At 52.5% G+C, this 27,085-nt stretch overlaps 3 protein-coding genes across 5 annotated transcripts in view; 2 read left to right on the plus strand and 1 right to left on the minus strand.

Moving 5' to 3' along the window:
* The window catches only part of LOC116937608 (ras GTPase-activating protein-binding protein 2-like), a 44,243-nt gene extending 29,018 nt beyond the window's left edge, over positions 1 to 15,225 (minus strand). For 2 of the 3 annotated variants that reach the window (XM_076058113.1, XM_076058111.1), the window contains exons 1-5: positions 15,147 to 15,225; positions 8,612 to 8,732; positions 5,078 to 5,159; positions 2,621 to 2,794; positions 2,300 to 2,384 (exon numbers count right to left, since the gene is read on the minus strand). In XM_076058113.1, the coding sequence (XP_075914228.1) occupies positions 2,300 to 2,384; positions 2,621 to 2,794; positions 5,078 to 5,159; positions 8,612 to 8,706 (436 nt within the window). In that variant the 5' untranslated portion in view covers positions 8,707 to 8,732; positions 15,147 to 15,225. Of the gene's footprint in view, positions 1 to 2,299; positions 2,385 to 2,620; positions 2,795 to 5,077; positions 5,160 to 8,611; positions 8,733 to 12,380; positions 12,402 to 15,146 lie in introns of those variants that run through there. The other variant, XM_076058112.1, reaches the window with a different exon arrangement.
* Positions 15,226 to 16,458: 1,233 nt separating this feature from the next.
* LOC142907993 (uncharacterized) lies at positions 16,459 to 20,268 on the plus strand. Its single transcript, XM_076058114.1, has one exon. It carries the CDS (start codon positions 17,011 to 17,013, stop codon positions 19,279 to 19,281), a length of 2,271 nt encoding a protein of 756 aa, XP_075914229.1. The 5' UTR covers positions 16,459 to 17,010; the 3' UTR covers positions 19,282 to 20,268.
* A 1,383-nt stretch (positions 20,269 to 21,651) lies between these two features.
* On the plus strand, positions 21,652 to 25,665 carry LOC142907994 (uncharacterized). The gene has a single exon (XM_076058115.1). The coding sequence runs from the start codon at positions 22,661 to 22,663 to the stop codon at positions 24,935 to 24,937; it is 2,277 nt and encodes a 758-aa protein (XP_075914230.1). The 5' UTR covers positions 21,652 to 22,660; the 3' UTR covers positions 24,938 to 25,665.
* The last annotated feature ends 1,420 nt before the right edge of the window (positions 25,666 to 27,085 follow it).

Below are 27,085 nucleotides of genomic sequence, written 5' to 3' on the forward strand. Positions count from 1 at the left end.
GAGCCAGAATGGACCTCGAGAGGAGGAGGAGGAGGAGGGTCTTGGAAGCGGCTGGGGAAAACGCTGGAGGGGAGGGGAGGGAAAAGAGTCCAAGGGAGCCAAGAGGAACGGGATAATAATAATAATAATAGGGGTTTTTCACCTTTTCTGGCAACAAAACTTCAAGTTGTTTTTTTTTGTTTTACGAGGATTCATATTCACTGCATTAACCACAATACTTGCAGTCAAACTGAAAGAACAAAAAAAACACACACTCTCTGATAATATGTGACGCATTGTCCTTGAAACTGATTGGTCCACACACCAGAGACGGCTTTCTTTAGAGCCTAGTCTCAGTTGGTGCTAGACCAGATGACGCCAAAAGGCGCCTTTTTGCTGGCTATTCTTCTCAGCTCCTTCGCACACAGCGTCTTCGCACACTCCGTACACAGCGTTTTCAGCTCCGCTATCGCTACGCTCACTCCACTGCTAACTGCTCCGTCTTGCTTCACACTCTGTTCCAACTCCGTTTCCCACTCTGTCTCCAAACGCTGTCTCCAAACGCTGTCTCCAAACGCTGTCTCCAAACGCTGTCTCCAAACTCTGTCTCCCAACTCTGCCTCCAAACTCTGTCTCCAAACTCTGACTCCAAACTCTGTCTCCAAACTCTGTCTCCAAACTCTGTCTCCAAACTCTGTCCCCAAAACTCTGTCTCCAAACTCTGTCTCCAAACTCTGTCTCCAAACTCTGTCTCCAAACTCTGTCTCCAAACTCTGTCTCCAAACTCTGTCTCCAAACTCTGTCCCCAAAACTCTGTCTCCAAACTCTGTCTCCAAACTCTGTCTCCAAACTCTGTCTCCAAACGCTGTCTCCAAACTGTGTCCCCAAAACTCTGTCTCCAAACTCTGTCTCCAAACTCTGTCTCCAAACTCTGTCTCCAAACTCTGTCCCCAAAACTCTGTCTCCAAACTCTGTCTCCAAACTCTGTCTCCAAACTCTGTCTCCAAACTCTGTCTCCAAACTCTGTCTCTGAAATCTGTCTCCCAACTCTGTCTCCAAACTCTGTCTCCAAACTCTGTCTCCAAACTCTGTCTCCAAACTTGTCTCCAAACTCTGTCTCCAAACTCTGTCTCCAAACTCTGTCTCCCAACTCTGTCTCCAAACTCTGTCTCCCAACTCTGTCTCCAAACTCTGTCTCCAAACTCTGTCCCCAAACTCTGTCTCCAAACTCTGTCTCCGAACTCTGTCTCCAAACTCTGTCTCCAAACTTTGTCTCCCAACTCTGTCTCCAAACTCTGTCTCCAAACTCTGTCTCCAAACTCTGTCTCCGAACTCTGTCTCCAAACTCTGTCTCCAAACTCTGTCTCCCAACTCTGTCTCCAAACTCTGTCTCCAAACTCTGTCTCCAAACTCTGCCTCCAAACTCTGTCTCTAAACTCTGCTTCCAAACTCTGCCTCCAAACTCTGTCTCCAAACTCTGTCTCCAAACTCTGTCTCCGAACTCTGTCTCCCAACTATGTCTCCAAACTCTGTCTCCAAACTCTGTCTCCAAACTCTGTCTCTGAACTCTGTCTCCAAACTCTGTCTCCAAACTGTCTCCAAACTCTGTCTCCAAACTCTGTCTCCAAACTCTGTCTCCAAACTCTGTCTCCAAAACTCTGTCTCCAAACTGTCTCCAAACTGTCTCCAAACTGCTTCCAAACTCTGCCTCCAAACTCTGTCTCCAAACTCTGTCTCCAAACTCTGTCTCCAAAACTCTGTCTCCAAACTCTGTTTCCAACTCCACGTCTTCCTCGTCCAGCTCCCAACTCCAACCAACCCCCCTGTCTCTCTCTGTGCGTCTCCCCCCAATTTATCCCCATTCTCATTATCGCTAATTAATCGGCCCGCGTGCCTCCGTACGCTTCGCCTCCTCGAACGCCTGTCCTTCTTCTCCAGACATCTCGACGCCCCCTCGCCCCTGACAACAGCCACAGCCAATCGCCGCCGTTGCTGAGCCTCAGGCTCAATTGGCCCGACCGTTACCTCATCATCCCGGCCCTTGCACCTGGCTGTCCTAACACGACCCACGCTGTTTTCGCCTTCTCCACAGGCTGACCCCAGATAACCCCACACTGTCCGTGTGATCATGCAATCGCGCATTTTCCACAACACACCTTCATACGCCACTACATATCTATACATCTCTCTGTATATATATGTCTCTCTCTCTCTCTGTGTGTCTATATATGCATCTCTATCTCTCTGTGCATCTTTCTGTGTCTCTGTATATCTATATCTCTCTATCTATCTATCTCTCTCTCTGTGTGCGTCTCCGTACCTTCACTGTGGTCGCTGTCCGTGAAGACCTCGTCCTGGTAGCGGAAGATGTCGTTCTGAACAAAGAACTTGTTCTGAACAGAGCCCTGCTCACCGCAGGAGACAGGTGGGACGGTGGGCGGGTGAGCGAGTGGGTAAATGAATGAGCGAGCGAGCGAGCGAACAACTGAGCGAGCGGGCGAATGAGCGAGCGAGCTAATTAGCGGGCGAGCAAGCGACTGGGCGAACAAATGAGCGGGTGGGCGAGCGAATGAATGACCGAGCGAGCGAGCGAGCGGGCGGGCGGGCGGGCGGGCGATGGGGGAGCGAGCGATCCGTTCACCTCGGGCGCGAGGATGAAGGTCTGGAGGAATCTGCGCATGGCACCGCCGGCGTTGCTGAGCTCTCCCAGAACCTGCACCACCACAGCACCACCCATTGTCGCCTGAGAGTCGACCGCGCGGATCTTGGTGCGGCAGTCGCGGAAGGCTAGAGACACGATCCTGGCGTGGATCTCCTAAAGGTTGGAGGGGAGACACACAGGAGATGCGGGGGGGGAGTGTGAGACAGAGACATCGAGACACACAGAGAGAGAGAGAGACAGTGTGAGAGAGAGTGACAGAGAGAGTGACAGAGAGAGACAGTGTGAGAGAGAGTGACAGAGAGAGTGACAGAGAGAGACAGTGTGAGAGAGAGTGACAGAGAGAGACAGAGACACGATCCTGGCGTGGATCTCCTAATGGTTGGAGGGGAGACACACAGGAGATGCGGGGGGGAGTGTGAGACAGAGACATGGAGACACAGAGAGAGAGAGAGAGAGACAGTGTGAGAGAGAGTGACAGAGAGAGTGACAGAGAGAGACAGTGTGAGAGAGAGTGACAGAGAGAGTGACAGAGAGAGACAGTGTGAGAGAGAGTGACAGAGAGAGACAGAGACACGATCCTGGCGTGGATCTCCTAATGGTTGGAGGGGAGACACACAGGAGATGCGGGGGGGAGTGTGAGACAGAGACATCAAGACACACAGAGAGAGACACAGTGTGAGACAGACACAGAGAGAGAGTGACAGAGAGACAGACACAGAGAGAGTGACAGAGAGAGACAGAGACACGATCCTGGCGTGGATCTCCTAAAGGTTGGAGGGAGACACACAGAGATGCAGGGGGAGTGTGAGACAGAGACATGGAGACACAGAGAGAGAGAGAGATACAGTGTGAGACAGACACAGAGAGAGTGACAGAGAGAGACAGACACAGAGAGAGTGACAGAGAGAGACAGAGACACGATCCTGGCGTGGATCTCCTAAAGGTTGGAGGGGAGACACACAGGAGATGCGGGGGGGAGTGTGAGACAGAGACATCAAGACACACAGAGAGAGAGACAGTGTGAGACAGACACAGAGAGAGACAGTGTGAGAGAGAGTGACAGAGAGAGACAGAGACACTATCCTGGCGTGGATCTCCTAAAGATTGGAGGGAGACACACAGGAGATGCAGGGGGAGTGTGAGACAGAGACATGGAGACAGAGAGAGAGAGAGACAGTGTGAGACAGTGTGAGAGAGAGTGACAGAGAGAGACAGAGACATGAAGACACAGAGAGAGAGAGACAGTGTGAGAGAGAGTGACAGAGAGAGTGACAGAGAGAGACAGAGACACGATCCTGGCATGGATCTCATTAGAGACACAGAGACACGGGGAGGGAGACAGGGAGACATGGAGAGAAGACAAGAGGAGACACACGGGAAGACATACATGGGTAGGGAGAGAGACACGGGGAAGAGACAAAGGGGGAGAGACACGAGGAGAGATACGGGAAGAGATAGACACAAAGGGGGAGTGAGAGACGTGGAAAGAGACACGGGGGAGTGTGAGATAAGAGGAGAGACACGTAGAGACGGATGGAGAGAGGACAGAGAGACACGGAAAGACACACGGAGGGAGACAGATTGAGAGAGACACGGACTGAGAGACACGGACAGAGAGACACGGATTGAGAGACACGGAGTGAGACACGTAGAGACGGATGGAGAGAGGACAGAGAGACACGGAAAGACACACGGAGAGAGACAGATTGAGAGAGACACGGACTGAGAGACACGGACAGAGAGACACGGATTGAGAGACACGGAGTGAGACACGTAGAGACGGATGGAGAGAGGACAGAGAGACACGGAAAGACACACGGAGGGAGACAGATTGAGAGAGACACGGACTGAGAGACACGGACAGAGAGACACGGATTGAGAGACACGGAGTGAGACACGTAGAGACGGATGGAGAGAGGAGAAGAGAGACACGGAAAGACACACGGAGAGAGACAGATTGAGAGAGACACGGACTGAGAGACACGGACAGAGAGACACGGATTGAGAGACACGGAGTGAGACACGTAGAGACGGATGGAGAGAGGACAGAGAGACACGGAAAGACACACGGAGAGAGACAGATTGAGAGAGACACGGACTGAGAGACACGGACAGAGAGACACGGATTGAGAGACACGGAGTGAGACACGTAGAGACGGATGGAGAGAGGAGAAGAGAGACACGGAAAGACACACGGAGGGAGAAAGATTGAGAGAGACACGGACTGAGAGACACGGACAGAGAGACACGGATTGAGAGACACGGAGTGAGACACGTAGAGACGGATGGAGAGAGGAGAAGAGAGACACGGAAAGACACACGGAGGGAGACAGATTGAGAGAGACACGGACTGAGAGACACGGACAGAGAGACACGGATTGAGAGACACGGAGTGGGAGAGACACAGCGAGAGAAACGGATAGAGGCCATACCCACCATTTGCCCCACCACAGGCTCGGAAGGTTTTCCGTTTGCATCGACTCCCCCGTGGACGAAGGTGGAGTCCTTGCCATAGAACCTGCGGAGAGACCCACCCACAACACAGGTTAATATAAACGCAGTAGGCTCACATGCCATTGACTTTTCCAAGACAGAGGTTCTTTGTAAGCCATCTGGCTTCCATGAGAGATTCGTTCATGAGGCTATCCACATATACAAGCACAGAGACAATTTCAACCGAGAAGATGGATTCTGGCTTAGCAACCATTGGAAAGATTTGATAAACCATTTCAGTTCTTAATTGATTGTTCACGCTTACAGTGGCTTTCAGACAGCATACATTATAAACAATTTCGTCTCCCCCCTCCTCTTTTCAGAATATAGATGGACTAGTCCTAAATAATCTGCCAAATCGTTGCGCAAACGTTTTTTTAATAAATAAATAAATGCGCCGTTTAAAAAAAATTAATGCAAACCAACACACCTGAAGATGACCGTTTGTGTTATGGTCGAAACGTCGTGAGAATTTTTTTTATTGTTTTATATATATTTTATTATTTTGTTGTTTCTCTTCAACGTGGTGACTTTACCGAAAAAACTAAGAATATGAATATAAATGTTGTGTCGTTAAACCCGCCACCACCCGACACAGCCAACTAGTAAGGTTTGTCACGTGAACAGAACGTGGCCAATTCGTTACTTAGTACAGCACACCGGTTGTGTGTTGGAGAGTAAACCCACAACATTTACCATCTGAGTACGTCGTTCCGCCAGTAATTACAACCAGCATTGTCAAGACGACAAATCTGGCTGTCACTAAATCATCGCTACTCAACAAAGTGGCTATCACCATCATCATCACCATGTGCACATTTATAGCATCAAAAATAATATAAATAATCTCAATGCTTGTTTCTAAACTAATTAATTTGCATCTCATCAGGTAAAGCCCACTGAGCTAATTAACTTATTTTTCAGAAGTGGACCTGGCCATCACTATAAATAATCAAAATAATCCATAATACAGGTTTTTTTAAGGGTGAATAAAAAAAAACGTTGTGTTGTTAATCCCGCCACCACCCGGCACAGCCCAATTAGTAAGGCTTAGTGTCGAACATGGGCAATTCGTGACTAGTACAGCACTTACCTAGTGTGTTGGCTGTCGCCTCATGAAGCCGGTTGTAATTTCTGGCCGAGCGTCGTTACCCCAGATTGCAAATGCTGTGGATTTGCTTTCACAACACACCGGCGCAGTGCTGTGCTAGTAACGAATTGGCACGTTCTGTTTACGTGACAATCCCCCCCCCTTACGAATTTGCTGTGTCGGGTGGTGGCGGGTTTCACGACACATTTATATTTACGCGATCTAACCCAACACAAACTGCATTATGAATGAGAATATTATTTTTTTGTCTTCTTTGGTTCTTTCGGTAAAGTCGCCACAATGTAGAATGAGAATAAAATAATAAATTGATAAAATAAAAATAACGCGATAATATTCTCACGGTGTTTCGGCCACGACACTTTACCCGAAAGAACCAAAGAAGATGAATCCTTGTAGTCACGAAAGCCTTTAAATCGAAATGAGAATACTGATCGTGAAAGCCTACTACACGTTAAACAGAAAACTCCCAGTCACTCACAAACACTAAGATCCCCCGTATAGCCTGTAACAGACTGTTGGGGCAAGTGCTGTTAGCGAGCACCTATGAAGGCCGGCACTGCGGCAGACGAGGGGGGTGGGTGGCCAACACCACGCCCGGCCGCCTTTGTCTCCCTAGTGGCAATGTTTACACACCGCACCAGGTACTCATTTGAGGCGGAGTCGACCTAGGGGAGGCTCAGAAACGATTCAGATAATCGTCACCGGTGTTGGGCCGTGAGCGGGAATCGAACTCAGGTTGCCAGGTTTGTAGTGCAGCGCGCAAACTGCTACTCAACCGCTCCCCACTCACTCAGCAACTCACTCACTCACCCAGTCACTCACTCACCCAATCACTCACTTACTCACTCAGTAACTCACTCACCCAATCACTCACTCACCCAATCACTTACTCACTCAGTAACTCACTCACCCAGTCACTCACTCACCCAATCACTCACTCACGCAATCACTTACTCACTCAGTAACTCACTCACCCAGTCACTCACTCATCCAATCACTCACTCACTCAGTAACTCACTCACCCAATCACTCACTTACCCAAGCACTCACTCACCCAATCACTAACTCACGCAATCACTCACTCACCCAATAACTTACTCACTCAGTAACTCACTCACCCAGTCACTCCCTCACCCAATCACTCACTTACTCACTCAGTAACTCACTCACCAGGTCACTCACCCAATCACTCACTCACTCAGTAACTCACTCACCCAGTCACTCACTCACCCAATCACTTACTTACTCACTCAGTAACTCACTCACCAGGTCACTCACCCAATCACTCACTCACTCAGTAACTCACTCACCCAGTCACTCACTCACCCAATCACTCACTTACTCACTCAGTAACTCACTCACCCAGTCACTCACTCACCCAATCACTCACTTACTTACTCAGTAACTCACTCACCCAGTCACTCACCTAATCACTCACTCACTCAGTAACTCACTCACCCAGTCACTCACTCACCCAATCACTCACTCACTCAGTAACTCACTCACTCAATCACTCACTTACTCAGTAACTCACTCACCCAGTCACTCACTCACCCAATCACTCACTTACTCACTCAGTAACTCACTCACCCAATCACTCACTCACGCAATCACTCACTCACCCAATCACTCACTTACTCATTCAGTAACTCACTCACCCAATCACTCACTCACCCAATCACTCACTCACCCAATCACTCACTCACACAATCACTCACTCACCCAATCACTCACTTACTCACTCAGTAACTCACTCACCCAGTCACTCCCTCACCCAATCACTCACTTACTCACTCAGTAACTCACTCACCAGGTCACTCACTCACCCAATCACTCACTTACTCACTCAGTAACTCACTCACCCAGTCACTCACTCACCCAATCACTCACTTACTCACTCAGTAACTCACTCACCAGGTCACTCACCCAATCACTCACTCACTCAGTAACTCACTCACCCAGTCACTCACTCACCCAATCACTTACTCACTCAGTAACTCACTCACCCAGTCACTCACCCAATCACTCACTCACTCAGTAACTCACTCACCCAGTCACTCACACACCCAATCACTCACTCACTCAGTAACTCACTCACCCAGTCACTCACCCAATCACTCAATTACTCATTCAGTAACTCACTCACCCAATCACTCACTCACCCACTCACTCACCCAATCACTCACTCAGGCAATCACTCACTCACCCAATCACTCACTTACTCACTCAGTAACTCACTCACCCAGTCACTCACTCACCCAATCACTCACTTACTCACTCAGTAACTCACTCACCCAGTCACTCACTCACCCGCCCGCCCATACACTCACTCATTCACCCACACGCCCGCCCGCCCACCTACTCACCGGTGCAGAAAGTCAGGGGCCTGGTGCAGCAGGGTGTAATACTGCCTCACAAACTCTCTCCCCACGTGCAGGGGATGAGGGGTTTCCATTACCATGGTGATGGGGCAGTTGGGAGGGAGGTCTGCACACACACACAAACAATACACACATAGTACACACACAATACACACATAGTACACATAGTACACACAATACACACATAGTACACACACAATACACACACAGTACACACAATACACACACAATACACACACAGTACACACAATACACACATAGTACACATAGTACACACAATACACACATAGTACACACACACAATACACACATAGTACACACACAATACACACATAGTACACACACAATACACACATAGTACACACAATACACACACAATGCACACACAGTACACACAATACACACATAGTACACATAGTACACACAATACACACATAGTACACACACACAATACACACATAGTACACACACAATACACACATAGTACACACACAATACACACATAGTACACACACACAATACACACATAGTACACATACACAATACATACATAGTACACACACAATACACACATAGTACACACACAATACACACATAGTACACACACAATACACACATAGTACACATACTATACACACATAGTACACACACACAATACACACATAGTACACACACAGCACATGCATAGTACACACACAATACACACATAGTACACACACAATACACACATAGTACACACACAATACACACATAGTACACACACACAATACACACATAGTACACACACAATACACACATAGTACACACACAATACACACATAGTACACACACAATACACACATAGTACACACACAATACACACATAGTACACATACTATACACACATAGTACACACACACAATACACACATAGTACACACACAGCACATACATAGTACACACACAGCACATAGTACACACACAAAGTACACACATAGTACACACACAGTACACACACAATACACACATAGTACACACACAGCACATAGTACACACACAAAGTACACACATAGTACACACACAGTACACACACAATACACACATAGTACACACACAATACACACATAGTACACACACAATACACACATAGTACACACACAGTACACACATAGTACACACACAAAGTACACACATAGTACACACACAGTACACACATAGTACACACACAGCACATACATAGTACACACACAGACACAAACACACTGACACAAACACACATAGTACACACACAAAGTACACACACAAAGTACACACACAGTACACACACATAGTACACACACACACATACCACGTCCGAGCGCCTTATTCTCCCCAGTTAGCGACGCTCACGACACACCACCACACCATTTTAGGCTGAGTCGACCTAGGGGGGAAGTAGGCTCCCAAGTAACCTGGGTTCAAGATAATCGCTATCACTGGATGATGGTGGTGATGGTAGTGGTTAGTGGTGATGGTGGCGATAGTAGTGGTGGTGGTAGTGATGATGGTAGTGATGGTGATGATGGTAGTGGTTAGTGGTGATGATGATGGTAGTGGTTAGTGGTGATGATGATGGTAGTGGTTAGTGGTGGTGATGGTGGCGATAGTAGTGGTGGTGGTAGTGATGGTAGTGGTGGTAGTGATGATGGTAGTGGTGGTGATGATGGTAGTGATGATGGTAGTGGTGGTGATGATGATGATGGTAGTGGTGGTGATAGTAGTGGTGGTAGTGATGGTGATGGTAGTGGTTAGTGGTGATGGTGGCAAGAGTAGTGGTGGTAGTGATGATGGTAGTGATGATGATGATGGTAGTGGTGGTGATGATGATGGTAGTGGTTAGTGGTGATGGTGGCGATAGTAGTGGTGGTGGTAGTGATGATGGTAGTGATGGTGATGATGGTAGTGGTTAGTGGTGATGATGATGGTAGTGGTGGTGATGATGATGGTAGTGGTTAGTGGTGGTGATGGTGGCGATAGTAGTGGTGGTGGTAGTGATGGTAGTGGTGGTAGTGATGGTAGTGATGATGGTAGTGGTTAGTGGTGATGATGGTAGTGGTGGTGATAGTAGTGGTGGTAGTGATGGTGATGGTAGTGGTTAGTGGTGATGGTGGCAATAGTAGTGGTGGTAGTGATGATGGTAGTGATGATGATGGTAGTGGTGGTGATGATGATGGTAGTGGTTAGTGGTGATGGTGGCGATAGTAGTGGTGGTGGTAGTGATGATGGTAGTGATGGTGATGATGGTAGTGGTTAGTGGTGATGATGGTAGTGGTGGTGATGATGATGGTAGTGGTTAGTGGTGATGGTGGCGATAGTAGTGGTGGTGGTAGTGGTGGTGATGATGGTAGTGGTGGTGATGATGGTAGTGGTGGTGATGATGGTAGTGGTTAGTGGTGATGATGGTAATGGTGGTGATAGTAGTGGTGGTAGTGATGGTGATGGTAGTGGTTAGTGATGGTGGCGATAGGAGTGGTGGTGGTAGTGATGGTAGTGATGGTGATGATGGTAGTGGTTAGTGGCGATGATGATGGTAGTGGTGGTGATAGTAGTGGTGGTAGTGATGGTAGTGGTTAGTGGTGATGATGATGGTAGTGATGATGGTGGTGATGGTAGTAGTTAGTGGTGATGATGATGGTGGTAGTGGTGATGATGGTGGTGGTGGTGATGATGATGGTGGTGATGGTAGTGGTTAGTGGTGATGGTGGCGATAGTAGTGGTGGTGGTGGTAGTGATGATGGTAGTGATGGTAGTGGTTAGTGGTGATGGTGGTAGTGATGATGGTGGTAGTGGTGATGATGGTAGTGGTGATGATGATGATAGTGGTGATGATGGTAGTGGTGATGGTGGTAGTAGTGGTGGTGATGATAGTAGTGGTGATGATGGTAGTGGTGATGGTGGTGGTAGTGGTGATGGTGGTAGTAGTGGTGATGGTAGTGATGATGGTAGTGGTGGTGATTGTTAGTGATGATGATAGTAGTGGTGGTGATGATGGTGGTAGTGGTGATGATGGTAGTGGTGGTGATGATGGTAGTGATGATGGTGGTAGTGGTGATGATGGTGGTAGTGATGATGGTGGTAGTGGTGATGATGATGATAGTGGTGGTGAATGTTAGTGATGATGGTAGTGGTGATGATGGTAGTAGTGGTGATTGTTAGTAATGATGATGGTAGTGATGATGATGATGGTAGTGGTGGTGATTGTTAGTGATGATGATGGTAGTGGTGGTGATTGTTAGTGATGGTGGTAGTAGTGGTGGTGATGATGGTAGTGGTGGTGATTGTTAGTGATGGTGGTAGTAGTAGTGGTGATGATAGTGGTGGTGATTGTTAGTGATGGTGGTAGTAGTAGTGGTGATGATGATGGTGGTAGTGGTGATGATTGTTAGTGATGGTGGTAGTAGTAGTGGTGATGATGATGGTAGTGGTGGTGATTGTTAGTGATGATGGTAGTGATCATGATGGTAGTGGTGGTGATTGTTAGTGATGATGATGGTAGTGATGATGGTAGTGGTGGTGATTGTTAGTGATGGTGCCCGTGAGCGGGAATCGAAACCCGGGGTGGGATGGTGGTGGTGGTGAAACTTTACTGACGGGTTCCCCTAAGCGCAACACCAGACCTCTTCCATCCTCCTTCTCTCTCTCTCACACACACACCAACACGAAAACAACAACAACAGAGAGCGCGAGCGAGGCTCATCTCCCGAAACGTCGCCGCCACCACCATCACGAACACCAACCACGTGGGCCGAGGCCTAAGGCGCCCACTTTAACAATGGCCGCTCGCCGCCTCGCTGCACGAGGCCAAACTTCGCTCGACTTCGTTTAAACATTTAGATTTAGAGAGCAGGAGGAGGAGGGGTCGAGGCGGTAGTTTTAGTTCAAGAGTAAAGGGTGGTGATGGTGGTGATGGGGGTGGTGGTGGTGGTGGTGGCGATTGGTGGTGGTGGTGGTGATGGTGGTGGTGGCGATTGGAGGTGGTGATGGGGGTGGCGGCGGTGATGGTAGTGAAGAGGGTAGTGGTGATGATAGTGATGGTAGTGGTGATGTTAGTGATGGTGGTGATGTTAGTGATGGTGGTGATGTTAGTGATGGTGGTGGTGATGTTAGTGATGGTGGTGATGTTAGTGATGGTAGTGGTGATGTTAGTGATGGTAGTGGTGATGTTAGTGATGGTGGTGATGTTAGTGATGGTGGTGATGTTAGTGATGGTGGTGGTGATGTTAGTGATGGTGGTGATGTTAGTGATGGTGGTGATGTTAGTGATGGTGGTGGTGATGTTAGTGATGGTGGTAGTGGTGATGATAGTGATGGTAGTGGTGATGATAGTGATGGTAGTGGTGATGTTAGTGATGGTGGTGGTGATGTTAGTGATGGTGGTAGTGGTGATGATAGTGATGGTAGTGGTGATGTTAGTGATGGTGGTGATGTTAGTGATGGTGGTGATGTTAGTGATGGTGGTGGTGATGTTAGTGATGGTGGTAGTGGTGATGTTAGTGATGGTGGTGATGTTAGTGACGGTAGTGATTATGTTAGTGATGGTAGTGGTGATGTTAGTGATGGTGGTGGTGATGTTAGTGATGGTGGTAGTGGTGATGTTAGTGATGGTGGTGATGTTAGTGACGGTAGTGATGATGTTAGTGATGGTAGTGGTGATGTTAGTGATGGTAGTGGTGATGTTAGTGATGGTGGTGGTGATGTTAGTGGTGATGTTAGTGATGGTGGTGGCGATGTTAGTGATGGTAGTGGTAATGTTAGTGATGGTGATGTTAGTGGTGATGGTGGTGATGTTAGTGATGGTGGTGGTGATGTTAGTGATGGTGGTGGTGATGTTAGTGATGGTAGTGGTGATGTTAGTGATGGTGGTGGCGATGTTAGTGATGGTAGTGGTGATGTTAGTGATGGTGATGTTAGTGGTGATGGTGGTGATGTTAGTGATGGTAGTGGTGATGTTAGTGATGGTGGTGATGATGTTAGTGATGGTGTTGGTGATGTTAGTGATGGTAGTGGTGATGTTAGTGATGGTAGTGGTGATGTTAGTGATGGTGTTGGTGATGTTAGTGATGGTAGTGGTGATGTTAGTGATGGTGATGTTAGTGATGGTGGTGGTGATGTTAGTGATGGTGATGTTAGTGATGGTGATGTTAGTGATGGTGATGTTAGTGATGGTGATGTTAGTGATGGTGGTGATGTTAGTGATGGTAGTGGTGATGTTAGTGATGGTGGTGATGATGTTAGTGATGGTAGTGGTGATGTTAGTGATGGTAGTGGTGATGTTAGTGATGATGGTGGTGATGTTAGTGATGGTAGTGGTGATGTTAGTGATGGTGGTAGTGATGTTAGTGATGGTGGTAGTGGTGATGTTAGTGATGGTGTTGGTGATGTTAGTGATGGTAGTGGTGATGTTAGTGATGGTGATGTTAGTGATGGTGGTGGTGATGTTAGTGATGGTGATGTTAGTGATGGTGGTGGTGATGTTAGTGATGGTGATGGTGATGTTAGTGATGGTGGTGATGATGTTAGTGATGGTGGTGGTGATGGTGGTGTTAGTGGTGATGTTAGTGATGGTGTTTAGTGATGGTGACAGTGGTAATGTTAGTGATGGTGGTGATGATGGTGATGTTAGTGATGATGGTAATGATGGTGACAGTGGTAGTGGTGATGTTAGTGATGATGGTGATGTTAGTGATGGTGGTGATGTTAGTGATGGTGATGTTAGTGATGGTGATGTTAGTGATGGTGATGTTAGTGATGGTGGTGGTGGTGATGTTAGTGATGGTGATGTTAGTGATGGTGATGATAGTGATGGTAGTGGTGATGTTAGTGATGGTGGTGGTGATGTTAGTGATGGTGATGTTAGTGATGGTGGTGATGATGGTGGTGTTAGTGGTGATGTTAGTGATGGTGTTTAGTGATGGTGACAGTGGTAATGTTAGTGATGGTGGTGATGATGGTGATGTTAGTGATGATGGTAATGATGGTGACAGTGGTAGTGGTGATGTTAGTGATGGTAGTGGTGATGTTAGTGATGGTGGTAGTGGTGATGTTAGTGGTGGTGTTTAGTGATGGTGACAGTGGTAGTGATGATGTTAGTGATGGTGGTGGTGTTAGTGATGGTGGTGATGATGGTGGTGATGTTAGTGATGATGATGGTTGTGGTGATGGTGGTGATGGTGGTGGTGATGTTAGTGATGGTAGTGGTGATGTTAGTGATGATGATGGTAGTGGTGATGTTAGTGGTGATGTTAGTGATGGTGGTGGTGATGTTAGTGATGATGGTAATGATGGTGACAGTGGTAGTGGTGATGTTAGTGATGGTGGTGTTGATGGTCGTGTTGATGGTGGTGATGATGGTTAAGACTTAAACACGAAACAAATTTGATTGAAACAGAAGGAAGGAATAGAATAAAGACTTAATAAGAATAAAGAATGAAGAAGAATAAAGAATTAAGAAGACTTAATAAGACTTAAGAATGATAAAGAATGATGATGATAAAGGCGCCGACCTCGGTGAGGCCGCGAGGTTCCAACGCCGCCTCCGTTCGCTAGGCCGCACAGCGAGAGAAGGAGGGGGGAGGGGCGGGGGGGAGGGGTGGGGGGAGGGGCGGGGGGAGGGGCGACGTGAGAGGGGGCGGGGAAAGGGGCGTGGTGAGAGTTGTTGGGGTGGGGTGGGGGGAGGGGTGGAGAGGGGCGTGGTGAGAGTGGGTGGGGTGGGGGGAGGGGCGTGGAAAGGGGCGTGGTGAGAGTGGTTGGGGTGGGGTGGAGAGGGGTGGAGAGGGGCGTGGTGAGAGTGGGTGGGGTGGGGGGAGGGGCGTGGAAAGGGGCGTGGTGAGAGTGGGTGGGGTGGGGGGAGGGGCGGGGAAAGGGGCGTGGTGAGAGTGGTTGGGGTGGGGTGGAGAGGGGTGGGGGGAGGGGCGTGGAAAGGGGCGTGGTAAGAGTGGGTGGGGTGGGGGAGGGGCGTAGAAAGGGGCGTGGTGAGAGTGGTTGGGGTTGGGTGGAGAGGGGTGGGGGGAGGGGTGGAGAGGGGCGTGGTGAGAGTAGGTGGGGTGGGGGGAGGGGCGTGCAAAGGGGCGTGGTGAGAGTGGTTGGGGTGGGGGGTGGAGAGGGGCGAGGGGGAGGGGCGTGGAAAGGGGCGTGGTAAGAGTGGGTGGGGTGGGGGAGGGGCGTAGAAAGGGGCGTGGTGAGAGTGGTTGGGGTTGGGTGGAGAGGGGTGGGGGGAGGGGTGGAGAGGGGCGTGGTGAGAGTAGGTGGGGTGGGGGGAGGGGCGTGCAAAGGGGCGTGGTGAGAGTGGTTGGGGTGGGGTGGGGGGAGGGGTGGAGAGGGGCGGGTGGGGGTAGATGGGGTAGAGAGAGGGGGGAAAGGAGTTGAGTGGGGGGAGTCGAAGGATCGATTATTTCGACGATTCCGGCTCCTAAGAATAAATTCATTATTATATCGAATCAGCACCACACCCACCGCACGCAACAATAACAGAATCGCTACTTCGGTGATTTCACCCCCTGGAATCGATTCCCGATCCAGGGGGGTTCCCACCCCCTCCCAGCCAAGAATCGATTCGACCCACAAACACGACGACTCCGCCCGATACGAAGCGATTTAATTACCTCGGCGATTCTTCCTCCCAAGAATCTATTCACGATATCGACGATTCACTCTCCTACTCGCTGTATCAATTAGGAAGAATCGATTCTTCATCTCGCTGCCTCCCCCCACCACCACACTCCTCATCCTCCTCCGACCGCGCACGAATCGATTCGAAGGGTTCGCGAGCGATTCTCGCTATTAAGTAACCAGGCGCAATCGATTCACGATTATGATTCCGCGAATCGGAAGCTAACGGGAATCGGAAGCTTACTGGAATCGGAAATCTTTGTATTTTGAATGACTGCAGGAGCAATCCGATGAGCTGGAAAGCTCTTTGCCGTCTACTCTAAACCACCTTTTATTATTTCGCCAGGTCCAAGGGCCCCTCCCCCCTCCCCCCCTACGGCGAGCTGCTGCGTAGTAGCTCTTTGTTTCGGACAAAGCCACCTGGGCCATCGCCACAATGGTGGCAAGGTTTAATTTAATTCAATTCCATTTGGTTTAGCCCTGTGAGCCATTCGGCCCTTCGACCGGGTGCAACAGGAAACTGAAACGAAAAAAAACACCAACGAGAGAGAGAAAAAAAAACATCTTAAAGTGGCTTTGTCAACGAGGGAGGCTGCTGATGCCATCATCACCGTCACCCACGCGGGGCATTTGAACCTCATGGCTGGGACACCCCGTAATTAATTAACCCATTTATTTATTTATTTACTTGTGGGGGGGGGGGGGCCACTACCGTCACCCCCCACCGCGGTGCACCCGGACGAGGACCATTCTGCCGCCATGTCCAAGCGCAGCGAGAACAAACGGGCGGCGGAGCTGAACAAGCGAATGCATTCCTTGCTCGGGTATGGGCAGGCCCATTGGCGCTCGCTGCCGGCGTCCACCTTCGGCGAGTCGCTGGCCGCTCTCGAGGACTTCAGGAGGGCGTTCGGCGGCAATGCCGTCGCGAGCCGGTGGATGGAGCGCATCATCGAGTTTGTCAGCCTTTCCAGCGGCACGTTCCCGGCGGCAGCGGCGGCGTCTTGCCCGACATCATCGTCATCGTCATCATCGTCATCATCGTCATCATCGTCATCGTCATCATCATCGGTGACGGCATCGACGCCGGTGGCTACGCCGTCTGCCGTGACGTCGCTCCCGCCCTCGCAGCTGCCGACCCTCCCCGGCAGCGGCGGTTCGCGGCCCAGCGTCCCCGCGCCCCGTCAGGCTCGCGGACGTCGCGACCGCAAGGAGGCCGCGATGGCCCGAGCCGTCAGCATTCTCGGCGACGACGCCGTCCGCAGCATTCGCGACGAGTGGCGCTCGACGGAGGCGGCCCGGGGCGGATCCGAGTGGCGGCAGTCGGAGAGGATCGTCCTGCAGATGCTTCAGCGGGGCCTGTCGGAGAGGGTGATCCGCGCGGTCATCCCGGTCGGCGGCTCCCGCGTCCACCGCCTGCGGAAGGCCCTCGAGAGCGGCGTGGAAACGTCGCGCGCGAGGCGCCCGCCAAGGGTCCCGCATCACGCGCTCGCCGCCGACGACCTCGAGGCCATCAGGGAGAGCGCCTGCGCGTGGGAGGTCGAGGACGACTTTCCCTGCTCCCACCGTCGGCCTCGGCAGTACTCGGTTGAGCCCAACGTCACCTGGACCGAGCTCTATCGCCGGTACAAGGCCAATTTGGATGCCGTCGAGGGCAGCCGGGTCGTGTCGTATTCGCGCTGGATCCAGTACGTCCACGTGTTCTACCCCGGGCTCCGCTTGGCACGCACCGCGGACGACGCCTGCGACTGCTGCGCCCGCCTCGACGCCCGGCTCGCGCGCGGGGATCTCCCGGCGGACGAGCGCGAGCGCCTGCTGCAGGAGAAGAATTTGCCTCTCGCCGCGGCGGTCGCCCAGCGCCGGACGGTGTCCGCTTTCGTGAGGGAGTACGTCGAGCGGCACGCTCCCGGCCAGGACGTCCCGGCCGCCGTCGTTCCGGACCACTGCGACGACGGCGAGCCCGGCGCCGCCGACTCTGCCCGCGGACCGAGCCGCCCGCCGACCGTTCGGGTTCAGGTTGAGGGCTTTGGCGGGAGCTTCGCCATGCCGCACTGCGGCCACGTGCGGCCGTCCGCCGATCGCTTCGACTCGAGCCTGGCGCTGCGGAATTTCGTGCTGGCGGACGTCACGAGCGGCGTCAACAGCGTGATCTTCTACGACGAGCGTGGCCAAGGGAAGGACGCGGACGCGCTGTGCAGCCTCCGCTTCGTGCACCACATGCGGCTGCTCGGCAGGCGCCCGGGCGCGATGCCCACGACGCTGGTGGCCATTCTGGACAACCGCGTTGGCCAGGACAAGTCTCAAGTGGCGTTCATGTTCTTTGCGCTGCTGTCGGTCTTGTTCTACCGCAAAGTCGTTCTGTTGTACCTCCCGCCGGGCCACTCGCACAACCAGGCCGATAGGGTCGTCGCGTGGTGTCGCAATGCGATGAGGGGCAAGAACTTCTACACGCCGTGGGAAGTCGTCGACGCCGTCAACCTGATCAGCGGCGTCGAGGCGACGTTCTTCGACCATCGCGATGCCCAGCGCCCTTTCTACACGGGCTGGGAGAGTCTCCTGAAGAGGCACTTCAGGCCGATGCCGCCCCGATACGCGTCCAACTACTTCTTCGAGGTCGATGAAGGAGCGCTTCGCATGAGGCACCTGAGCTCGACTCCGGACGACGAGGTCACCTGCGTCCCGCTGGTCGCGCCGGGGAACGTCGACCTGCTTCGGCGATCCGTTCTGCGGGATATTTTTGGCGCCGACGTCGACACGATCGAGCAGGGGACGCTCGAGTCGGTCCGACTGCCGACTGCCCCCGTCGGCGGCCTGTCGGCCGAGCGGCTGGCCTCGCTGTCCAAGAAGTACTTCTCGATTCCGCCCGAGCACTTGCCGTACTACCCGGCCGCCCCGGGCGATGCCGGCCCGCAGATCGACGGCCGTCCGGTGCCCGAAGGAGGCCCCGGTCGCGCGACGAAGCGAAAGCTCGCCGCCGTTGACGCGACGGTGGGGCCGGCCGCTGAGATCGGTCCGGCAGCCAAGGCGAAATGAGAGCAGCTCCACCAAGTCGCTGATAGCATCATCGTCGTCGTCATCGTCATCATCGTCATTATCGTCGTCGTCATCATCGTCATCATAGTCGTCATCGTCGTCATCATCATCATCGTCATCGTCGCCACCACCGTGGGAATGTAGAGCTGCCAAAATAATCTAAACCTAGCCTGTTAACAGGCTGTCAGGGCAAGTGATAATTTATACTGCGGCAGGAGTAGGAAATCTGAAATGCTGTAAAGCTCTTTGTTTAGAGATGTTCCAGTAGGAGGCACACGGGGTCGGAACGTTGCAACAACAATATCAAGACACAAAACAACACCGAAAGGAGTACAAAGCCATAGGAAGGGTAAACACATCAGTTTAAATTTATTTACACAATTAAAATGACAACTACTTGTAAATTTTGGTTTAAAGCTTTCGTGACTGCAGGGATTAATATTCTTGGTTCTGTCGGTAAAGTCACGTAGAAGGGAAACAATAAAATAATAAAAATATAAATCAATAAAATTCTCACGACGTTTCGACTGCAAAACGAGCAATCATCAGGTGTGAAAACCACAGCAAGAAAATTTAATACCCACTAGAGGATATTAATATTGTTTGAGGATATTAATATCAATTTAGAATATTCATATTATTATAAGATATTAATTAGACTACCCTTTGTGGTCAGGTCGCGAGCTGAAATGTTTTATAACAGCTCAGTGGGGTCTTTACCTGATGAAGTAAAATAAATAAAACTAGTTTCTAGTTTAGTTTCATCAGCAGTCGCAGAGGCAGGCAATTGGCTTGAACCAGAGGGGGGCGCCACGGTGGCTAGGAGATGTTAACCAAGTCGCCTGGATTACAGGAGGTCGTGGGTTCCATCCCAATTCTGACTATGCCTGCTGCTGTATATCTGGAGTCTGTGTCTCTCTCTCTCTCCCTCTGATGGGATGTTAACTCCCTCGCCTGGTTTACAGGAGGTCGTGGGTTCCATCCTGACACTGACCGAGTCTGCTGCTGCTGTATATTTGGAGTCTGGTGGTGTTGGTGGTGTTGGTGGTGGTGGTGTTGGTGGAGGTGTTGGTGGTGTTGGTGGTGGTGTTGGTGGTGGTGGTGTTGGTGGTGGTGTTGGTGTTGGTGGTGGTGTTGGTGGTGATGTTGGTGGTGGTGTTGGTGGTGGTGTTGGTGGTGGTGTTGGTGGTGTTGGTGGTAGTGGTGGTGTTGGTGTTGGTGGTGTTGGTGGTGTTGGTGGTGGTGGTGTTGGTGTTGTTGGTGGTGGTGTTGGTGGTGTTGGTGGTAGTGGTGGTGTTGGTGTTGGTGTTGTTGGTGGTGGTGTTGGTGGTGGTGTTGGTGTTGGTGGTGTTGGTGGTGGTGTTATTGGTGTTGGTGGTGTTGGTGGTGTTGGTGGTGGTGTTGGTGGTGGTGGTGTTGGTGGTGGTGTTGGTGGTGTTGGTGGTAGTGGTGGTGTTGGTGTTGGTGGTGTTGGTGTTGGTGGTGTTGATGTTGGTGGTGTTGGTGGTGGTGTTGGTGGTGTTGGTGGTGTTGGTGGTGGTGGTGTTGGTGGTGGTGTTGGTGGTGTTGGTGGTGGTGTTGGTGGTGGTGGTGTTGGTGGTGGTGTTGGTGGTGTTGGTGGTGGTGTTGGTGGTAGTGGTGGTGTTGGTGGTGGTGTTGGTGGTAGTGGTGGTGGTGGTGTTGGTGGTGGTGTTGGTGGTAGTGGTGGTGTTGGTGGTGGTGTTGGTGGTGTTGGTGGTGTTGGTGGTGTTGGTGGTGGTGTTGGTGGTAGTGGTGGTGTTGGTGTTGGTGGTGGTGTTGGTGGTGGTGTTGGTGGTGTTGGTGGTAGTGGTGGTGTTGGTGTTGGTGGTGTTGGTGTTGATGTTGGTGTTGGTGGTGTTGGTGGTGGTGTTGGTGGTGTTGGTGGTGTTGGTGGTGTTGGTGGTGGTGTTGGTGGTGTTGGTGGTAGTGGTGGTGTTGGTGTTGGTGGTGTTGGTGGTGTTGGTGGTAGTGGTGGTGTTGGTGGTGGTGTTGGTGGTAGTGGTGGTGTTGGTGGTGGTGTTGGTGGTGGTGGTGTTGGTGGTGTTGGTGGTGGTGGTGTTGGTGGTGGTGTTGGTGGTGTTGGTGGTGGTGAGGCACGCGAGGTTCTAACACTTGGCCTGCGTTCGCTAGGCAGCACAGCCAGAAAAGGAGGGGGGAGGGGGTAAGGGGGGGAGGGGGTAAGGGGGGGAGGGGTGGGGGGAGGGGTGGAGGGAGGGGTGGGGGAGGGGTTAAGGGTGGGGGAGGGGTTAAGGGAGGGGGAGGGGTGGGGGGAGGAGTGAGGGGAGGGGTTAAGGGTGGGGGAGGGGTGGGGGGAGGGGGTAGGAGGGGTAGGGAAGGGGGATAGGAGTGGGGTGGAGGGAGTCGAGGAATCGATTATTTCTACGATTCCCGCCCCTAGGAATAAGTTATCATTAAATCGATTCACCCCCTACCACCCCACCACTTGCACACCGAGCATAGAATCGCTACCTCGACGATTCCACCCCCCTTAAATCGATTCACTATTCCGGGATTCACACTCCCACCAGCCAACAATCGATTCACTATGTCGACGAGTCCACCCCTTAGGAATCGATCCACAATCACGACGGCTCCGCCCCCTATTAAGCGATTTAATTTCCTCGGCGATTCTTCCTCCTTAGAATCTATTCATGATATCGACGATTTACTCTCCCTCCCGCTGTATCGTTTACGAAGAATCGATTCTTCATCACGCTGTCCCCAATGCTCCAAACACGCACGAATCGATTCCCGTAAGGATTTTTTTTGTGCGATTCTTGCTATGAAGCGCAGGCAGAATCGATTTAGAATCAATATTCCAGGAATCTGAAACTTACGGGAATCGGAATCAGAAATCTTTGTATTTTGAATGACTGCAGGAGCAATCCGATGAGCTGGAAAGCTCTTTGCCGTCTACTCTAAACCACTTTTTATTATTTCGCCAGGTCCAAGGGCCTCCCCCCTCCCCCCTCCCCCCCTACGGTGAGCTGCTGCGTAGTAGCTCTTTGTTTCGGACAAAGCCACCTGGGCCATCGCCACAATGGTGGCAAGGTTTAATTCAATTTAATTTGGTTTAGCCCTGTGAGCCATTCGGCCCTTCGACCGGGTGCAACAGGCAACTGAAACGAAAAAAAAACACCAACGAGAGAGAGAGAAAAAAAACATCTTAAAGTGGCTTTGTCAACGAGGGAGGCTGCTGATGCTATCATCACCGTCATCCACGCGGGGCATTTGAACCTCATGGCTGGGACACCCCGTAATTAATTAACTCATTTATTTATTTATTTTTGTGTGGGGTGGGGGGCGACTACCGTCACCCCCCCACCGCGGTGCACCGGACGAGGACCATTCTGCCGCCATGTCCAAGCGCAGCGAGAACAAACGGGCGGCGGAGCTGAACAAGCGAATGCATTCCTTGCTCGGGTATGGGCAGGCCCATTGGCGCTCGCTGCCGGCGTCCACCTTCGGCGAGTCGCTGGCCGCTCTCGAGGACTTCAGGAGGGCGTTCAGCGGCAATGCCGTCGCGAGCCGGTGGATGGAGCGCATCATCGAGTTTGTCAGCCTTTCCAGCGGCACGTTCCCGGCGGCAGCGGCGGCGTCTTGCCCGACATCATCATCATCATCATCGTCATCGTCATCGTCGTCATCATCGTCATCATCATCGTCATCATCATCGGTGACGGCAACGCCGGTGGCTACGCCGTCTGCCGTGACGTCGCTCCCGCCCTCGCAGCTGCCGACCCTCCCCGGCAGCGGCGGTTCGCGGCCCAGCGTCCCCGCGCCCCGTCAGGCTCGCGGACGTCGCGACCGCAAGGAGGCCGCGATGGCCCGAGCCGTCAGCATTCTCGGCGACGACGCCGTCCGCAGCATTCGCGACGAGTGGCGCTCGACGGAGGCGGCCCGGGGCGGATCCGAGTGGCGGCAGTCGGAGAGGATCGTCCTGCAGATGCTTCAGCGGGGCCTGTCGGAGAGCGTGATCCGCGCGGTCATCCCGGTCGGCGGCTCCCGCGTCCACCGCCTGCGGAAGGCCCTCGAGAGCGGCGTGGAAACGTCGCGCGCGAGGCGCCCGCCAAGGGTCCCGCATCACGCGCTCGCCGCCGACGACCTCGAGGCCATCAGGGAGAGCGCCTGCGCGTGGGAGGTCGAGGACGACTTTCCCTGCTCCCACCGTCGGCCTCGGCAGTACTCGGTTGAGCCCAACGTCACCTGGACCGAGCTCTATCGCCGGTACAAGGCCAATTTGGATGCCGTCGAGGGCAGCCGGGTCGTGTCGTATTCGCGCTGGATCCAGTACGTCCACGTGTTCTACCCCGGGCTCCGCTTGGCACGCACCGCGGACGACGCCTGCGACTGCTGCGCCCGCCTCGACGCCCGGCTCGCGCGCGGGGATCTCCCGGCGGACGAGCGCGAGCGCCTGCTGCAGGAGAAGAATTTGCCTCTCGCCGCGGCGGTCGCCCAGCGCCGGACGGTGTCCGCTTTCGTGAGGGAGTACGTCGAGCGGCACGCTCCCGGCCAGGACGTCCCGGCCGCCGTCGTTCCGGACCACTGCGACGACGGCGAGCCCGGCGCCGCCGACTCTGCCCGCGGACCGAGCCGCCCGCCGACCGTTCGGGTTCAGGTTGAGGGCTTTGGCGGGAGCTTCGCCATGCCGCACTGCGGCCACGTGCGGCCGTCCGCCGATCGCTTCGACTCGAGCCTGGCGCTGCGGAATTTCGTGCTGGCGGACGTCACGAGCGGCGTCAACAGCGTGATCTTCTACGACGAGCGTGGCCAAGGGAAGGACGCGGACGCGCTGTGCAGCCTCCGCTTCGTGCACCACATGCGGCTGCTCGGCAGGCGCCCGGGCGCGATGCCCACGACGCTGGTGGCCATTCTGGACAACCGCGTTGGCCAGGACAAGTCTCAAGTGGCGTTCATGTTCTTTGCGCTGCTGTCGGTCTTGTTCTACCGCAAAGTCGTTCTGTTGTACCTCCCGCCGGGCCACTCGCACAACCAGGCCGATAGGGTCGTCGCGTGGTGTCGCAATGCGATGAGGGGCAAGAACTTCTACACGCCGTGGGAAGTCGTCGACGCCGTCAACCTGATCAGCGGCGTCGAGGCGACGTTCTTCGACCATCGCGATGCCCAGCGCCCTTTCTACACGGGCTGGGAGAGTCTCCTGAAGAGGCACTTCAGGCCGATGCCGCCCCGATACGCGTCCAACTACTTCTTCGAGGTCGATGAAGGAGCGCTTCGCATGAGGCACCTGAGCTCGACTCCGGACGACGAGGTCACCTGCGTCCCGCTGGTCGCGCCGGGGAACGTCGACCTGCTTCGGCGATCCGTTCTGCGGGATATTTTTGGCGCCGACGTCGACACGATCGAGCAGGGGACGCTCGAGTCGGTCCGACTGCCGACTGCCCCCGTCGGCGGCCTGTCGGCCGAGCGGCTGGCCTCGCTGTCCAAGAAGTACTTCTCGATTCCGCCCGAGCACTTGCCGTACTACCCGGCCGCCCCGGGCGATGCCGGCCCGCAGATCGACGGCCGTCCGGTGCCCGAAGGAGGCCCCGGTCGCGCGACGAAGCGAAAGCTCGCCGCCGTTGACGCGACGGTGGGGCCGGCCGCTGAGATCGGTCCGGCAGCCAAGGCGAAATGAGAGCAGCTCCACCAAGTCGCTGATAGCATCATCGTCGTCATTGTCGTCGTCATCGTCATCGTCATCATCGTCATCGTCGTCATCATCATCGTCATCGTCATTATCGTCATCATCATCATCGTCATCATCGTCGTCGTCATCATCGTCATCGTCGTCGTCGTCATCATCATCGTTATCGTCGCCACCACCGTGGGAATGTAGAGCTGCCAAAATAATCTAAACCTAGCCTGTTAACAGGCTGTCAGGGCAAGTGATAATTTATACTGCGGCAGGAGTAGGAAATCGGAAACGCTGTAAAGCTCTTTGTTTAGAGATGTTCCAGTGGGAGGCACACGGGGTCGGAACGTTGCAACAACAATATCAAGACATAAAACAACACCGAAAGGAGTACAAAGCCATAGGAAGGGTAAACACATCACTTTAAATTTATTTACACAATTAAAACGACAACTACTTGTAAATTTTGGTTTAAAGCTTTCGTGACTGCAGGGATTCATATTCTTGGTTCTTTCGGTAAAGTCACGTAGAAGGGAAACAATAAAATAATAAAAATATAAATCAATAAAATTCTCACGACGTTTCGACTGCAAAACGAGCAATCATCATCAGGTGTGAAAACCACAGCAAGAAAATTGAATACCCACTAGAGGATATTAATATTGTTTGAGGATATTAATATCAATTTAGAATATTCATATTATTATAAGATATTAATGAGACTACCCTTTGTGGTCAGGTCGCGAGCTGAAATGTTTTATAACAGCTCAGTGGGGTCTTAACCTGATGAAGTAAAATAAATAAAACTAGTTTCTCGTTTAGTTTCATCAGCAGTCGCAGAGGCAGGCAATTGGCTTGAACCAGAGGGGGGCGCCACGGTGGCTAGGAGATGTTAACCACCTCGCCTGGGATACAGGAGGTCGTGGGTTCCATCCCAATTCTGACTATGCCTGCTGCTGTATATCTGGAGTCTGTGTCTCTCTCTCTCTCCCTCTGATGGGATGTTAACTCCCTCGCCTGGTTTACATGAGGTCGTGGGTTCCATCCTGACACTGACCGAGTCTGCTGCTGCTGTATATTTGGAGTCTGGTGGTGTTGGTGGTGGTGGTGTTGGTGGTGGTGGTGTTGGTGGTGGTGTTGGTGGTGTTGGTGGTGGTGTTGGTGTTGGTGGTGGTGTTGGTGGTGTTGGTGGTGGTGTTGGTGGTGGTGTTGGTGGTGGTGTTGGTGGTGGTGGTGTTGGTGTTGGTAGTGTTGGTGGTGGTGGTGTTGGTGGTGGTGGTGTTGGTGTTGTTGGTGGTGGTGTTGGTGGTGTTGGTGGTAGTGGTGGTGTTGGTGTTGTTGGTGGTGGTGTTGGTGGTGGTGTTGGTGTTGGTGGTGTTGGTGGTGGTGGTGTTGGTGGTGGTGTTGGTGGTGGTGGTGGTGTTGTTGGTGGTGTTGGTGGTGGTGGTGGTGTTCGTGGTGGTGTTGGTGTTGTTGGTGGTGGTGTTGGTGGTGTTGGTGGTGGTGTTGGTGGTGGTGTTGGTGGTGGTGTTGGTGGTAGTGGTGGTGTTGGTGGTGGTGTTGGTGGTGATGTTGGTGGTGGTGTTGGTGGTGTTGGTGTTGGTGGTGTTGGTGGTGGTGGTAGTGGTGTTGGTGGTGGTGTTGGTGGTGTTGGTGGTGTTGGTGGTGGTGTTGGTGGTGTTGGTGGTGGTGTTGGTGTTGGTGGTGTTGGTGGTGTTGGTGGTGGTGTTGGTGGTGTTGGTGGTGGTGTTGGTGGTGGTGGTGTTGGTGGTGGTGATGGTGGTGGTGTTGGTGGTGTTGGTGGTGGTGTTGGTGGTGTTGGTGGTGGTGTTGGTGGTGTTGGTGGTGGTGTTGGTGGTGTTGGTGTTGGTGGTGTTGGTGGTGGTGGTAGTGGTGTTGGTGGTGGTGTTGGTGGTGTTGGTGGTGTTGGTGGTGGTGTTGGTGGTGTTGGTGGTGGTGTTGGTGTTGGTGGTGTTGGTGGTGTTGGTGGTGGTGTTGGTGGTGGTGGTGTTGGTGGTGGTGGTGTTGGTGGTGGTGATGGTGGTGGTGTTGGTGGTGGTGTTGGTGGTGTTGGTGGTGTTGGTGGTGGTGTTGGTGGTGGTGTTGGTGGTGTTGGTGGTGGTGTTGGTGGTGAGGCACGCGAGGTTCTAA

This window comes from Petromyzon marinus (assembly GCF_048934315.1).
Source record: "Petromyzon marinus isolate PM22_M1 ecotype Great Lakes invasive population chromosome 68 unlocalized genomic scaffold, UKy_Petmar_22M1.pri1.0 chr68_unloc.1, whole genome shotgun sequence".
NCBI classification, from domain to species: Eukaryota; Metazoa; Chordata; class Hyperoartia; order Petromyzontiformes; family Petromyzontidae; genus Petromyzon; species Petromyzon marinus.